We start from the raw sequence: 14,412 nt of genomic DNA on the forward strand, positions 1-14,412 counted from the left end.
CGTGAAATGTAGAGAAAGTTGAAGCTTGACTTTTTACGGATACGCAAAGCACTGACTGGACTGGAAATCTCTACTTCCAGTAAAAAAACAAAAGTCTTTTCGAGGGCGAACATTAAACCTTTGGATCTGTATATCAGACCTATCGTTGCCAGTTCCAGTTATTTTAAAAAATTTAAATATACACTACTGGGCATTAAAATTGCTACACCAAGAAGAAATGCAGATGATAAACGGGTATTCATTGGACAAATATATTATACTGGAACTGACAGGTGATTACATTTTCACGCAATTTGAGTGCATAGATCCTGAGAAATCAGTACCCAGAACAACTACCTCTGGCCGTAATAACTGCCTCGATACGCCTGGGCATTGAGTCAAACAGAGCTTGGATGGCGTATACACGTACAGCTGCCCATGCAGCTTCAACACGATACCACAGTTCATCAAGAGTAGTGACTGGCGTATTGTGACGAGCCAGTTGCTCGGCCACCATTGACCAGACGTTTTCAATTGGTAAGGGATCTGGAGAATGTGCTGGCCAGGGCAGCAGTCGAACATTTTCTGTATCCAGAAAGGCCCGTACACGACCTGCAACATGCGGTCGTGCATTATCCTGCTGAAATGTAGGGTTTCGCAGGGATCGAATGAAGCGTAGAGCCACGGGCCGTAACACATCTGAAACGTAACGTCCACTGTTCAAAGTGACGTCAATGGGAACTAGAAGTGACCGAGACGTGTAACCAATGGCACCCCTATACCACCACGCCGGGTGATTCGCCAGTATGGCGATGACGAATACACACTTCCAATGTGCGTTCACCGCGATGTCGCCAAACACGGATGCGACCATCATGATGCTGTAAACAGAACCTGGATTCATCCGAAAAAATAACGTTTTGCCATTCATGCACCCAGGTTCGTCGTTGAGTACACCATCGCAGGCGCTCCTGTCTGTGATGCAGCGTCAAGGGTAACCGCAGCCACGGTCTCCGAGCTGATAGTCCATGCTGCTGCAAACGTCGTCGAACTGTTCGTGCAGATGGTTGTTGTCTTGCAAACGTCCCCATCTGTTGACTCAGGGATCGAGACGTCGCTGCACGATCCGTTACAACCATGCGGATAAGATGCCTGTCATCTCGAGTGCTAGTGATACGAGGCCGTTTGGATCCAGCACGGCGTTGCGTATTACCCTCCTGAACAGACGGATTCCATATTCTGCTAACAATCATTGGATCTCGACCAACGCGAGCAGCAATGTCGCGATACGATAAACCGCAATCGCGATAGGACACGAGGCATCACAACAACGTTTCACCAGGCAACGCCGGTCTACAGCTGTTTGTGTATGAGAAATCGGTTGGAAACTTTCGTCATGTCAGCACGTTGTAGGTGTCGCCACCGGCGCCAACCTCGTGTGAATGCTTTGAAAAGCTAATCATTTGCATATCACAGCATCTTCTTCCTGTCGGTTAAATTTCGCGTCTGTAGCACGTCATCTTCGTGGTGTAGCAATTTTAATGGCCAGTAGTGTATGTCTTCTTGTATATCCACACTTAAAAAAATTAATTATCCTGCTTCGTGGTCCCCGTAACTTGTAACGATGATAATTATAATATAAAATTAAAGTAAAAAGGCACGTGTACAGACAGCGAAATGACATAGTATACAGGGTGATTCAAAAAGAATACCACAACTTTAAAAATGTCTATTTAATGAAAGAAACATAATATAACCTTCTGTTATACATCATTACAAAGAGTATTTAAAAAGGTTTTTTTTTCACTCAAAAACAAGTTCAGAGATGTTCAATATGGCCCCCTCCAGACACTCGAGCAATATCAACCCGATACTCCAACTCGTTCCACACTCTCCGTAGCATATCGGGCGTAACAGTTTGGATAGCTGCTGTTATTTCTCGTTTCAAATCATCAATGGTGGCTGGGAGAGGTGGCCGAAACACCATATCCTTAACATACCCCCATAAGAAAAAATCGCAGGGGGTAAGATCAGGGCTTCTTGGAGGCCAGTGATGAAGTGCTCTGTCACGGGCTGCCTGGCGGCCGATCCATCGCCTTGGGTAGTTGACGTTCAGGTAGTTACGGACAGATAAGTGCCAATGTGGTGACGCTCCATCCTGCTGAAATATGAATTGTTGTGCTTCTTGTTCGAGCTGAGGGAACAGCCAATTCTCTAACATCTCCAGATACTGTAGTACAGTTACTGCTTGCTGGATGCATGCTACATTTTCATCACTCGTTCTCGGCCGTCCAGAACTTTTCCCTTTACACAAACACCCATTCTCTGTAAACTGTTTATACCAACGTTTGATACACCACCAATCAGGAGGTTTAACACCATACTTCGTTCGAAATGCACGCTGAACAACTGTCGTCGATTCACTTCTGCCGTACTCAATAACACAAAAAGCTTTCTGTTGAGCGGTCGCCATCTTAGCATCAACTGACGCTGACGCCTAGTCAACAGCGCTTCAAGCGAACAAATGTACAACTAAATGAAACTTTATAGCTCCCTTAATTCGCCGACAGATAGTGCTTAGCTCTGCCTTTTGTCGTTGCAGAGTTTTAAATTCCTAAAGTTGTGGTATTCTTTTTGAATCACCCTGTACAGTGACTTCTGTGCACCTCGGAGTCTTTGCTGCGGTAGTGGTGTACTGTGCCTACAGCTGCGACGTGCGCGATCCTGGAACATCTTTGCAACAGATGTAGTGGCTGAGGTATGCTTCCACGCAGTCGCGGCGCGGCAGACGGCGATGACAGATCCTTGCTGCTGCTGCCGTCTGTAGCCAGCTGCTTTTTGCGGCCTCCATACTCTTTACCTTGCCGGGAGAACCCGCGCAACCGCCGGCAGCCACAGGTCAATGTCCACGCTGTCATTTGGATCGCCGCACATTTGCATTTCCTTTTGGAGTACAAAGCATGAGGTCACCAGAGGCGAAGCTTCGGTGCCGGCTGTTTACCGAAGGACACCTGCCGTTGCGAAGGAGGCTCGTACTTGAGGTAGGACTCAGTGCTCCAAACTAAGACAGTGCGCGGGGCACGGCACAAGAGCACTTTCTTCAGCGTAGTTTTCCGGTCGCCTGTGTCACTGTGAAACAGCCTGGAATCGAAGCCGGATGTTTGCCTTTCGCGGTCAACGCCCCGCCAGCTAAGCCTCTTGTGCGTCAAGCTTCAACATTCCAGTTTCTCTCTCGTACTCTGGCGAGCTTACAGATACTCTTCTGCCAAACCTAGCCTTCTCTTCGTCGGGTAAGGTGTTAGACAGACGTCATAATTCGCTTTTCTGCTTAGAAGTGGTATGTTAATTTTAAACATCATGTTTCAGAACCTTCCAGTTTCTGGTAGGACTGTGTTTTCACCGCCAGATCAGGTCCACGCAGTACTGTCATCGAGACATGGTTACATTACAGCCTCCAGTATTATAGACACCTGGTCGACTCACATACACCTGTTTCTTGTGGCTTCTTTGCTTCGACAGTATTGTGTAATCGTGCTTCCCAGACGGAGGAATTAGTTTTATTCCACGGTGGTTACTTCAGCATCATGTGTAGTCCGTTATTATCCTCTTTTCTGTTTCTGTTCTTTACTTTTGTTTTGTTTGCACCCAGACTTTATGTTGTGTTCATAAGCTTTTTTATAGGTCTGAACTATTCTTCTCTGACTTCATTCGTTTCAGTCAGTCGAGTACTGTCAACTGCGAATCCTCTTAGTTTAATGTTCATTCCGAACATTCGCTCAAAGTCGTCCGTTTCTGCTTCCATACACATATCAAGCAACAGTTCTGATTTTAAACCAGGAGGAAGGACGACTGCGCCACGTAAGCTAATGACCATATATAATTCTTTTAAAATAAAAAAAAGTGGAATTGGTTCACGACGACATTTCTCTCTCGGAAAATGCTTCTGTCATGTATCATTGTGAGGGGTTAACTTCATATACTTCAATAATCGATTACTAAGGTTTACCGCTGATCGAACACAATAAATCTTAACAACACATCGAAGTTAACTAACTTGTAAGTCTCGACAAGAAGAAGAGGAAGTAAACAAAGACGCTATAAATAATGTTTTCCTCAATGTGGGTATGAAGAAATGTTATCCTTTAAACAATTTGTTGTGGCTTTTGAACATGTGGCAATCGGAATAAAATGTTCATTGCGTGTTTAGGAAGAATTGATTCCGTTTTGACATGGTACTGTTGTAATACGAGTGTAATACGATATGCGTAACGGCTTCCCAGCGAAATGTCTCCAACGTACTCAAAACAACCTTGGCAACGTGTGGGCGGACCCAGGCTGTTTTGAGTACGCTGCAGAAATTTCGATGGGATGCTCTTACACATCCTCCATACAGTTCCGATATCTCCACAAGTGATTTCCAAATTTTTGGAGCCCTGAAGAGAGGCTTTCGTGACCGTCGATTCGTATCGGACGATGAGTTGCACCCCTGGATACTGTCGTGGTTCATTAGGCAGTACCTTCATTTCTCCATGAAGGCACTAATCGCCTTGTCTCACTGTGGGATAAATGTATTAACAGTTGTGGCTGTCACTTATAAAATAGCAAACTGTTTACTTATTTTTTCCCCACGTCTCTCATTTTCATTTATCTCCCTCTTATATTACGCAATTTACGTCTATATTATTTCTTATGAGAATCTTTGCGTCCTGATATAGGAAGCGAGGTACTGTGACAACCGTACTTTTAGGGATCTCACTCCGTCTGCCGCCACCAGCAGCCGTAATGGCGCTGTAAGCCTGAAGATGGCCCGAGGAAAGGGCCGAAAACCGGTTGGCAATAAATAAAAATCTGAAAACGTGATCGAGACTGTTTTTATTCATTTTCAAAGTTTTATACCGATCGCTGTGCTTCAGTCAAGAATGCTTTCTAAAATTTTTAAGTACTGTTTGTCACTGAGAATATGGATAATTCCAAATATTTTCCATGGAAATCTGTTGCGGAAGACTGGAAATTTAGAGTAGACAATGTGTACAGTATTTTTTTTTTTTTCTTCAGATGTCCGCCAACATAGGCATCAAAGTGTCATACATGTTCCTTTCGGACCCTTCCCAGTTGCACCTAGCACTGCACGGTTCTATTTACCTGCTGGTATGGACACTGATCGCTTTGGCTCGAAGAGCATTGGAATATATAACGCTGATTACAACTTCTTTTAGACAACAGTCGGACACACGTCAGTGCATATAGAAAAGTAGAAGTTCCCTTGTGCATATTGGAACAGACTGTACTGGTGTGCATCCGCGCTTTCTGCCGTTATTTCATGTGCAGCTATCTCCAGATTACCGGAGTTAATTCGGACCCAAGACTGCACAGATAACCGGAAAACACGGGCAATCGAAAATACACTCCTGGAAATTGAAATAAGAACACCGTGAATTCATTGTCCCAGGAAGGGGAAACTTTATTGACACATTCCTGGGGTCAGATACATCACATAATCACACTGACAGAACCACAGGCACATAGACACAGGCAACAGAGCATGCCCAATGTCGACACTAGTACAGTGTATATCCACCTTTCGCAGCAATGCAGGCTGCTATTCTCCCATGGAGACGATCGTAGAGATGCTGGAAGTAGTCCTGTGGAACGGCTTGCCATGCCATTTCCACCTGGCGGCTCAGTTGGACCAGCGTTCGTGCTGGACGTGCAGACCGCGTGAGACGACGCTTCATCCAGTCCCAAACATGCTCAATGGGGGACAGATCCGGAGATCTTGCTGGCCAGGGTAGTTGACGTACACCTTCTAGCGCACGTTGGGTGGCACGGGATACATGCGGACGTGCATTGTCCTGTTGGAACAGCAAGTTCCCTTGCCGGTCTAGGAATGGTAGAACGATGGGTTCGATGACGGTTTGGATGTACCGTGCACTATTCAGTGTCCCGTCGACGATCACCAGTGGTGTACGGCCAGTGTAGGAGATCGCTCCCCACACCATGATGCCGGGTGTTGGCCCTGTGTGCCTCGGTCGTATGCAGTCCTGATTGTGGCGCTCACCTGCACGGCGCCAAACACGCATACGACCATCATTGGCACCAAGGCAGAAGCGACTCTCATCGCTGAAGACGACACGTCTCCATTCGTCCCTCCATTCACGCCTGTCGCGACACCACTGGAGGCGGGCTGCACGATGTTGGGGCGTGAGCGGAAGACGGCCTAACGGTGTGCGGGACCGTAACCCAGCTTCATGGAGACGGTTGCGAATGGTCCTCGCCGATACCCCAGGAGCAACAGTGTCCCTAATTTGCTGGGAAGTGGCGGTGCGGTCCCGTCCCCTACGGCACTGCGTAGGATCCTACGGTCTTGGCTGCATCCGTGCGTCGCTGCGGTCCGGTCCCAGGTCGACGGGCACGTGCACCTTCCGCCAACCACTGGCGACAACATCGATGTACTGTGGAGACCTCACGCCCCACGTGTTGAGCAATTCGGCGGTACGTCCACCCGGCCTCCCGCATGCCCACTATACGCCCTCGCTCAAAGTCCGTCAACTGCACATACGGTTCACGTCCACGCTGTCGCGGCATGCTACCAGTGTTAAAGACTGCGATGGAGCTCCGTATGCCACGGCAAACTGGCTGACACTGACGGCGGCGGTGCACAAATGCTGCGCAGCTAGCGCCATTCGACGGCCAACACCGCGGTTCCTGGTGTGTCCGCTGTGCCGTGCGTGTGATCATTGCTTGTACAGCCCTCTCGCAGTGTCCGGAGCAAGTATGGTGGGTCTGACACACCGGTGTCAATGTGTTCTTTTTTCCATTTCCAGGAGTGTACACATGTTTATAGCGGAAGCTGCTATTTGCTGTATTTACTAAACAAGATGCAATTCACATTTGGAAGTCCACTGCATTACTTAATCGTTAATTCTCGGAAACTGACAACATAATTACAAGGGCAGAACCACCAAAATGTACCTCACGATGAAATGGAAAACAACAGAAAAATATTTCAGGGATGGGGCTGAGACCCGCAATGTCTCCTGGTTGTAGAACATGAGTCACATGCATAATGGTGTATTCCAAACGAAAATGTTACTCCTAATTATAACAGAATACTTCTGCCTTTATTTTTTTAATCTCCCAACTGTGCACGGATGAACCGCAATCCGGGTAATAGCACACTCTTAGTCCAGAGCTAGGGGAATATGCCTTTCCGGGCGGTTGGTTAATCTTGATAAAACCTCATGGACATGGAAAGGTGCATATACATAACTGCAAACATGCATTATATTGCAATAGCCAATTTATATGGGGAGAAATTGTTTAAAATACATTTCTCTGTAGATACGTGACTGCTGTAGGTAAAAACGTAACAGGACGAGTAGACGACAATGAAACAAGCAAATAATCCTTATAAACATAGGTCTGGAAACCCGAAACGACTTTTTACGACTAAGCAGATGAACGCCTTGAAGTAGAAGCCCTGAGAATCCAGACTGCCGATATTCACTTAAACACATTATAGTTGTTCGAAGTGTCCCCAATTCATGTGTACACAGGCTTCAGCATGTTTCCTCATCAACGGCGTACACGTTAAAAAATCCCAGGTGTGTTCTAAACGCATTGACAACCTTCCACAATGCGTTCGCGAAGGTCATCCACACTATCAACAGGTATGTAATACATCAAAGCAAAAATCTGACTGCTTTAAATCGGTGGCCGTGGGAGGAGATGGTGTTTGCGAGCGAAACATTTAAATGTGTGTGAATTCCTAAGGAACCAAACTGCTGAGGTCCTCGGTCCCTTGACTTACTCACTACTTAAACTAACTTGCACTAAGAACAACGCACACACCCATGCCCAAGGAAGGATTCTAACCTCCGGCGGAAGGGGAGTATCCGGAATGATGACAAGTCAAACGAGGGCAGTGTATCACTTTTGAATTTACGCCCTTGTTGCAATGTTCCGGCCTAAACGTAGCATTAGACATTAACGGCGTTGTAACATTGTTATGACCGCACTTGTGCACACGTCGTATCGGGAAAACCGGCTGTAAACAACAGCTGTGGCCGCGGCACTTCAGATAAAGTGCGAAAGTAGTTATCTAGCCTACATAAAACACCAATTTAAATTATTTGCAGTTCGTCATCGAAATGGATATAATGAAATTATTTTCGAATCGTCGCAGATGTGACGCCATTTGGGGATAATAAATTAACTAGATGAGATTTGTTCGGATATTATCTCGGCTTTTTAATTCTCTTATTTTTACGTTTTAAGTGGACTAACGATTAACAAATCATCGGATTTGCAGATATATATGACATAAAGGTTTTTTTTTTCATCGAAAATAGTTGTGATTTCCGACGTGGCGGTTAGGTTGGGACATTAGAGCGCAGATGATGATGATGATGAAGTCCCATACTCCGTGACGGGGCGTAGGGGAACGATGCGGGAGACCCGCGCCGCCGTACTAGGCAAGGTCCTAGTGGAGGTGGTTTGCCATTGCCTTCCTCCGACCGTAATGGGGATGAATGATGATGATAAAGACGCCACTACAACACCCAGTCATCTCGAGGCAGGAAAAATCCCTGACCCCGCCGGGAATCGAACCCGGGACCCCGTGCTCGGGAAGCGAGAACGCTACCGCGAGACGACGAGCAGCGGACATTAGAGCGCAGATTAAATTTATTTGCACGTTACTCTATATCATGCCGAACATTATTGTATTTCATTATGCCGCCATGTAACCTCGTCACGATGATGTTTACCGAACAGAACCCTGTTACTGATTCCGCCGTATTATGAAATCAGTCATCTTCTCTCATTAGCAACTGCTATCGCGTATTTGGCACATTTTCCTTGACTACTCTATCAGAAGAAATGGAACACCCTCAAGGTGTGTATTCAACGGCACAAGGGTCTAATATGTGGATTACATGAGGATTATAGTGTTAGTGAGTTATTTGCGATGGTAATCGGCGATCAGAGGGCGTTCAAGAGGTCTGTCTGTGCAACCTTTGTTTTTTTCTCTTCAGACAAAAACTTTGCTGTGCTTGGAAAATTCATTTAGGGCACAACCATGACTTACCGCCGAGTACGTACTCTGTTGAACAGCTTCATCCATTTAAACGGGGTCACATTGTGGGCTTGCGGCAAGCCGGATGGATGCATCGAGTGATTGCTACACATGTTGGGCGCAGTGTATTGGTGGTGTGTGGCTGCTTTGAACAGTTGTCTGTGGAACATTGCCACACTTGTAGACCAAGTTCTGGACGTCCACGTAATACAATCCCTTCTGTGAGCAGCGATGGCCCGCGGAACATCATCCAGGGACGAAATCCGGGCACATGGTGCGATTGCCGTGTCATCAGGAAGCGTTGGGAATGTTCTGCTTGTAACACGACTAATAACACGTGTGAATCTGGCCAGGCTACCACTGACGCCACAACATCGCCAATCACGGCTACCCTGGTGACGCTATAGAGTCGACTGGAGAGTGGAATGGCGCTCTGTTGTCATCAGTGATGAGAGAAGAGTGTCTCTGTACGGTATTGATTCACTTACGAGTGTATGGTGTGCACTTGGCGAGGTGCCTATTCCAGAGTGCATTCGCCCACGACACACATGTCCCATCACAGCCTTCTTGGTGGTGATGGGGGTTGGGGGCACAAGTTAGAACATTTGCTGTTTCCGTTGGGTAAAGTAACAATTGCCCACAACACTGCACAGGCTTCATCCCCCTGATGCGCCCATTTCGTCGGCTGGAAGGTGACGGGCTTTTTCCACAGGACAGAGCACGTCCACATATGTCAGGTGCGACGCGACGCGCTCGTGGTAGTGTCAACTACCACCTTGACCAGGAACATGTCCACATCTCTCCCCAATTGAAGATATACAGGACACGATGAAGCGGGAATTTACTCGTTGTGGAGGGCCTGCGAAGACCAGTGCTGAAATGCAACAAAAGGCTCAAGATGCTTAGGACGATATATCGCAGGGTTCCATTCGCACAACTTGATCGTTTGTATGCGAGAAAACACGCCTGAGCTGCCGCCAGAGGGGCGTACACTGTGTAATGGTTCGACTCTCTGGGCACCGTTTACTGTGACGACACGTGTGTGTTCCGTTTGGCGTGAGTTTATCATAGACACCTACGATAATGACCTACCTGTCACTTCAGTAGTTAATAAAAGGACATTGGCGTTGAGAGTTTTGCATTTTTGCAAGCGGTGCATAATTTTCAGTGTTCGGTATGGCACATTTTATGATTTGTGACAGTAAATGTAATGTACTGCTTTTCTACATTTCTGATTCATATGTACACTGAAACTGGTACACCTGCCTAATATCGCCCACGAGAGCTCGCAGAATTGCCGCAACACAACGTTTCGCGGACTCGAAGTAGTGCTGGACGGAATTGACGCCATGAATCCTGTAAGGTTGTCCATAAATCTGTAAAAGTACGAGGGTATGGAGATCTCTTCTGAACAGCACGTTACAAGGCATCCCAGACATGCTCAATGATGTCCATGTCGGGGGAGTTTGGTGGTCAGCGGAAGTGTTTAAAGTCAGATTGTTCCTGGAGCCACTCTGTAGCAATTCCGGACGTGTAGGGTATCGCATTTTCCTGCTGGAATTGGCCACGTCCGTCAGAATGCACAATGGACATGAATGGATGCAGGTGATCAGACAATGTTTACGTACGTGTCACTTGTCAAAGTAGTATCTAAACGTATCAGGGGTTCCCTATCACTCCACCTGCACGCGCCCCATACCATTACAGAGCCTCCAAATGGTTGAAATGGCTCTGAGTACTGTGGGACAACACATCTGAGGTCATCAAACCCCTAGACTTCGAACTACTTAACCCTAACTAACCTAAGGACATCACACACATCCATGCCCGAAGCAGGATTCGAACCTACGACCGTAGCGGTCGCGCAGTTCCAGACTGAAACGCCTAGAACCACTCGGCCACTACGGCCGGCTACAGAGCCTCCAACAGCTTGAAAAGTCCGTTGCTGACACGCAGAGTTCATGGATTCATGAGGTTGTCTCCTTCTCCGTACACGTCCATCCGCTCGATACAATTGGACACGAGACTCGTCCGACCAGGCAACGTGTTTCCTCTCATCAACAGTCCAATATCTGCGTTGACGGGCCCAGGCAAGGCGTAAAGGTTTGTGCCGTGCAGTTATCAAAGGTACGCGAGTGAACCTTTGGCTCCAAAAGCCCATATCGATGATGTTTCCGTGAATGGTTCGCACTCTCTGACACCTGTTAATGGCCCAGCATTGAAATCTGCAGCAATTTTGGGTTGCACTTCTATCACTTTGAACGATTCTCTTTAGCCGTGGTTGGTCCCGTTCTTGTAGGATGTTCGTCCGGCTGCAGCGATGTCGGAGATTTGATGTTTTATCGGATTCCTGATATTGAGGGTACACTCGTGAAACGGTCGGACGGGAAATTCCCCACTTCATCGCTAACTCGGAAATGCTGTCATATTGCTCTTGCGACAACTATAACACCACGTTCAAATGCACTTAAATCTTGATAACCTGCCATTATAGCAGCAGTAACCGATCTAACAACTGCGCCTTTTTTGTAAAAAAAAAAAAAGAAAAAGAAAAGAGAAAGGTGGAGCCCTCGACGCCCACACTGGCATGATGGCCAACTCAGTAGGTCTACTGCCATCTCTGCATAAGGGTTAGTATTCACTGAAGTGAGGTGTTGCAGGATGTGGGTACTGCGATGTTTGCGTACGTCTGGTTAAGGTTAACCATTAATACGCGCTCATCTGGAGATAGATTGGGTCGAAGTCGAACGAAGGGTAGCGGTTTGTAGGGCAGAGGAAAAAAAGTGCCAAGGCAAGAGTCAAGAGAAAAAAACCTCTGCGATAATTAGGTCGGGTGGTAAGAGCAGTAGCGGATGTCTTGCTGCCTGCGATAGGTCATGCAAGGGTAGGTTTTCTTAGTAGTGGATATCATGCATGTCGATACCTTTGGCGTTGTGCGGTTGTGTTGCTCGGAGGCTGCCGCTGGGTGCCGGTGTAGAGCTCTGGTTCAGCGTCAGCAATCTGGGAACAGTTAGGTATATTATCGTTTTTGTGTCCGATAGGTCATATACCGGATGCACAGTGTTGGGCGACGTTGGCGGTTTGTTTGTGCGTCAGTGAGCGAGCTCGTCGGTGTCCCTGTTGTGGCCTGTTGGTGGGCTCTAATAACAGCTGGTAATTACCAGTCAGTGTTGCTGATATGCAGGGGCTCGCCGACCTTTGTCGCTTGTTGGTGTATGTTAGTTTACTATAGGTGGCTATGCCCTAGCTAGTAGTGTCTTTCGCCGCTTGTGCTTCCACCTATGGTTGTGATCGTAGTTTCCCAGAGTGAGGATGAAAGGATTGTTCGAGTGTCTCGAGTCCTGTATAGTCGTGTGGCGTGTTTTTTGAATACTTCCTAGAGGGTATCAAGGCGGTATTCATGGTGAAGATCCACGGTGCGTGTGTAGCGTGGAGCTTGCTAATGATTCGTAGCACTTTGTTCTGCATGATCTGCAGGCGGCGCAGTCGTGTAGGAGCTGCATATCGCCAGACGGGAGCTGCGTACTTCATCAGAGGTCTAATCAGTGTAATGTATATGGACCTCGACACCCTCCTATTCAGTGTGCTTTCCCTGTTGAGCATTGGGTAGAGCTGTTTGAGCCTCGCGTGCGTTCTGTTGGCAACGTACTCGATGTGGTCCCCCAATGTGAGTTTCCGGTCCAGCCAGACACCTAGGTCCCCGCCAGACACTTGTAGTTTTATATAGTGTCGCCGACTGCAGCGCCGTATTCAGCCTGTTTACAAATCTCTGAATTTGAATACGCATGTCTGTACCAGTTTCTTTGGCGCTTCAGTGTATGACATTGTCTGCTTTGGACGCCTGGTGATTTTTAACTGTGTTTGTGTTTGTGTGTGAGTGTGTAAGGCAGCAGCTGACGAGCCTCTTTGCTTGTTGCAGACGCGCTGCTGGCGGACCTGCAGAACACGACCCTGGGCGGCGCTCCCGCCCCCGGCCCCGGGCCCGCCCTCGGCCACGGCCACGGCCACGGCGGCACGTACCCGGGCTCGCACGCCTCCGCCAGCCCCACGCCGCCCCCGCACTCCTCCGGCGGCTACGGCTCGCTCAGCGGCCGCGGCCACCACGTGCGCGAGACCGTCACCACCACGACGACCGAGTACCGGCCCGCCGCCGCACCGCACCCGGAGCCGCCGCTCTCGGTAAGCACCAGCCCCCCTTCCTGTATTCTGCTTCACATCTGTTACTCGACAAAGCGAAATGTAGATCCGGTACGGCGATAACTAATTTTGGTCACGTGTCTGTAGGAGAGTCGGCGAAAGAAAATCGCTGGCAACTGACAGCGCTATTGCCAGCTTTCAACTGCAAAGCACAATGGGCCGCAGGGGAAATCAGTAGTGATCTATAGAGCTGCAACAACGCTGAGGCGGCTGCCATGGCAGCTAACTCTAAATATAGATAAATGTAAATTAATGCAGATGAATAGGAAAAAGAACCTGTAATGTTTGAATACTCCATTAGTAGTGTAGTGCTTGAGACAGTCACGTCGATTAAATATTTGGGCGTAACATTGCAGAGCGATATGACGTGGGACAAGCATGTAATGGCAGTTGTGGGGAAGGCGGATAGTCGTCTTCGGTTCATTGGTAGAATTTTGGGAAGATGTGGTTCATCTGTGAAGGAGACCGATTATAAAACACTAATACGACCTATTCTTGAATACTGCTCGAGCGTTTGGGATCCCTACCAGGTCGGATTGAGGGAGGACATAGAAGCAATTCAGAGGCGGGTTGCTAGATTTGTTACTGGTAGGTTTGATCATCACGCGAGTGTTACGGAAATGCTTCAGGAACTTGGGTGTGAGTCTCTAGAGGAAAGGAGGCGTTCTTTTCGTGAATCGCTACTAAGGAAATTTAGAGAACCAGCGTTTGAGGCTGACTGCAGTACAATTTTACTGCCGCCAACTTACATTTCATGGAAAGACCACAAAGATAAGAGAGATTAGGGCTCGTACAGAGGCATATAGGCAGTCATTTTTCTGTCGTTCTGTTTGGGAGTGGAACAGGGAGAGAAGATACTACTTGTGGTACGAGGTACCCTCCGCCACGCACCGTATGGATTTCGGAGTGTGTATGTAGATGTAGATGCCATAGAGACGTATGGGAAATCGTGTTAAGTGACTGGTTGACGTAGTCTCGCGAAGATCCGTGCAACTGTCAGGGATCTTCTTTCGCCGATTCTGCCATACACTATCCCAGCAGAAGTTCCAGATACATACTAGTGGACACTAATGTGCAGTGTGTCCATCCCTCGCCTTTACGACGTATTAACTCTGCTCGGAACACTATCAGTGAAGTGTCTGAGTGTATGTGGAGGACCC

At 47.8% G+C, this 14,412-nt stretch overlaps 1 protein-coding gene across 6 annotated transcripts in view; it reads left to right on the plus strand.

Annotated features, from left to right (window-relative positions):
• Positions 1–14,412, plus strand: part of LOC126251359 (leupaxin) — a 507,262-nt gene that overhangs the window by 336,074 nt on the left and 156,776 nt on the right. For all 6 annotated transcript variants that reach the window (XM_049951764.1, XM_049951756.1, XM_049951772.1 and 3 more), the window contains exon 2: positions 12,975–13,234. In XM_049951764.1, coding sequence (XP_049807721.1) covers positions 12,975–13,234 — 260 coding nt within the window. The remainder of the gene's footprint in view (positions 1–12,974; positions 13,235–14,412) is intronic.

The sequence above is a fragment of the Schistocerca nitens genome, chromosome 1 (genome assembly GCF_023898315.1).
Source record: "Schistocerca nitens isolate TAMUIC-IGC-003100 chromosome 1, iqSchNite1.1, whole genome shotgun sequence".
In the NCBI taxonomy this organism is placed as follows: Eukaryota; Metazoa; Arthropoda; class Insecta; order Orthoptera; family Acrididae; genus Schistocerca; species Schistocerca nitens.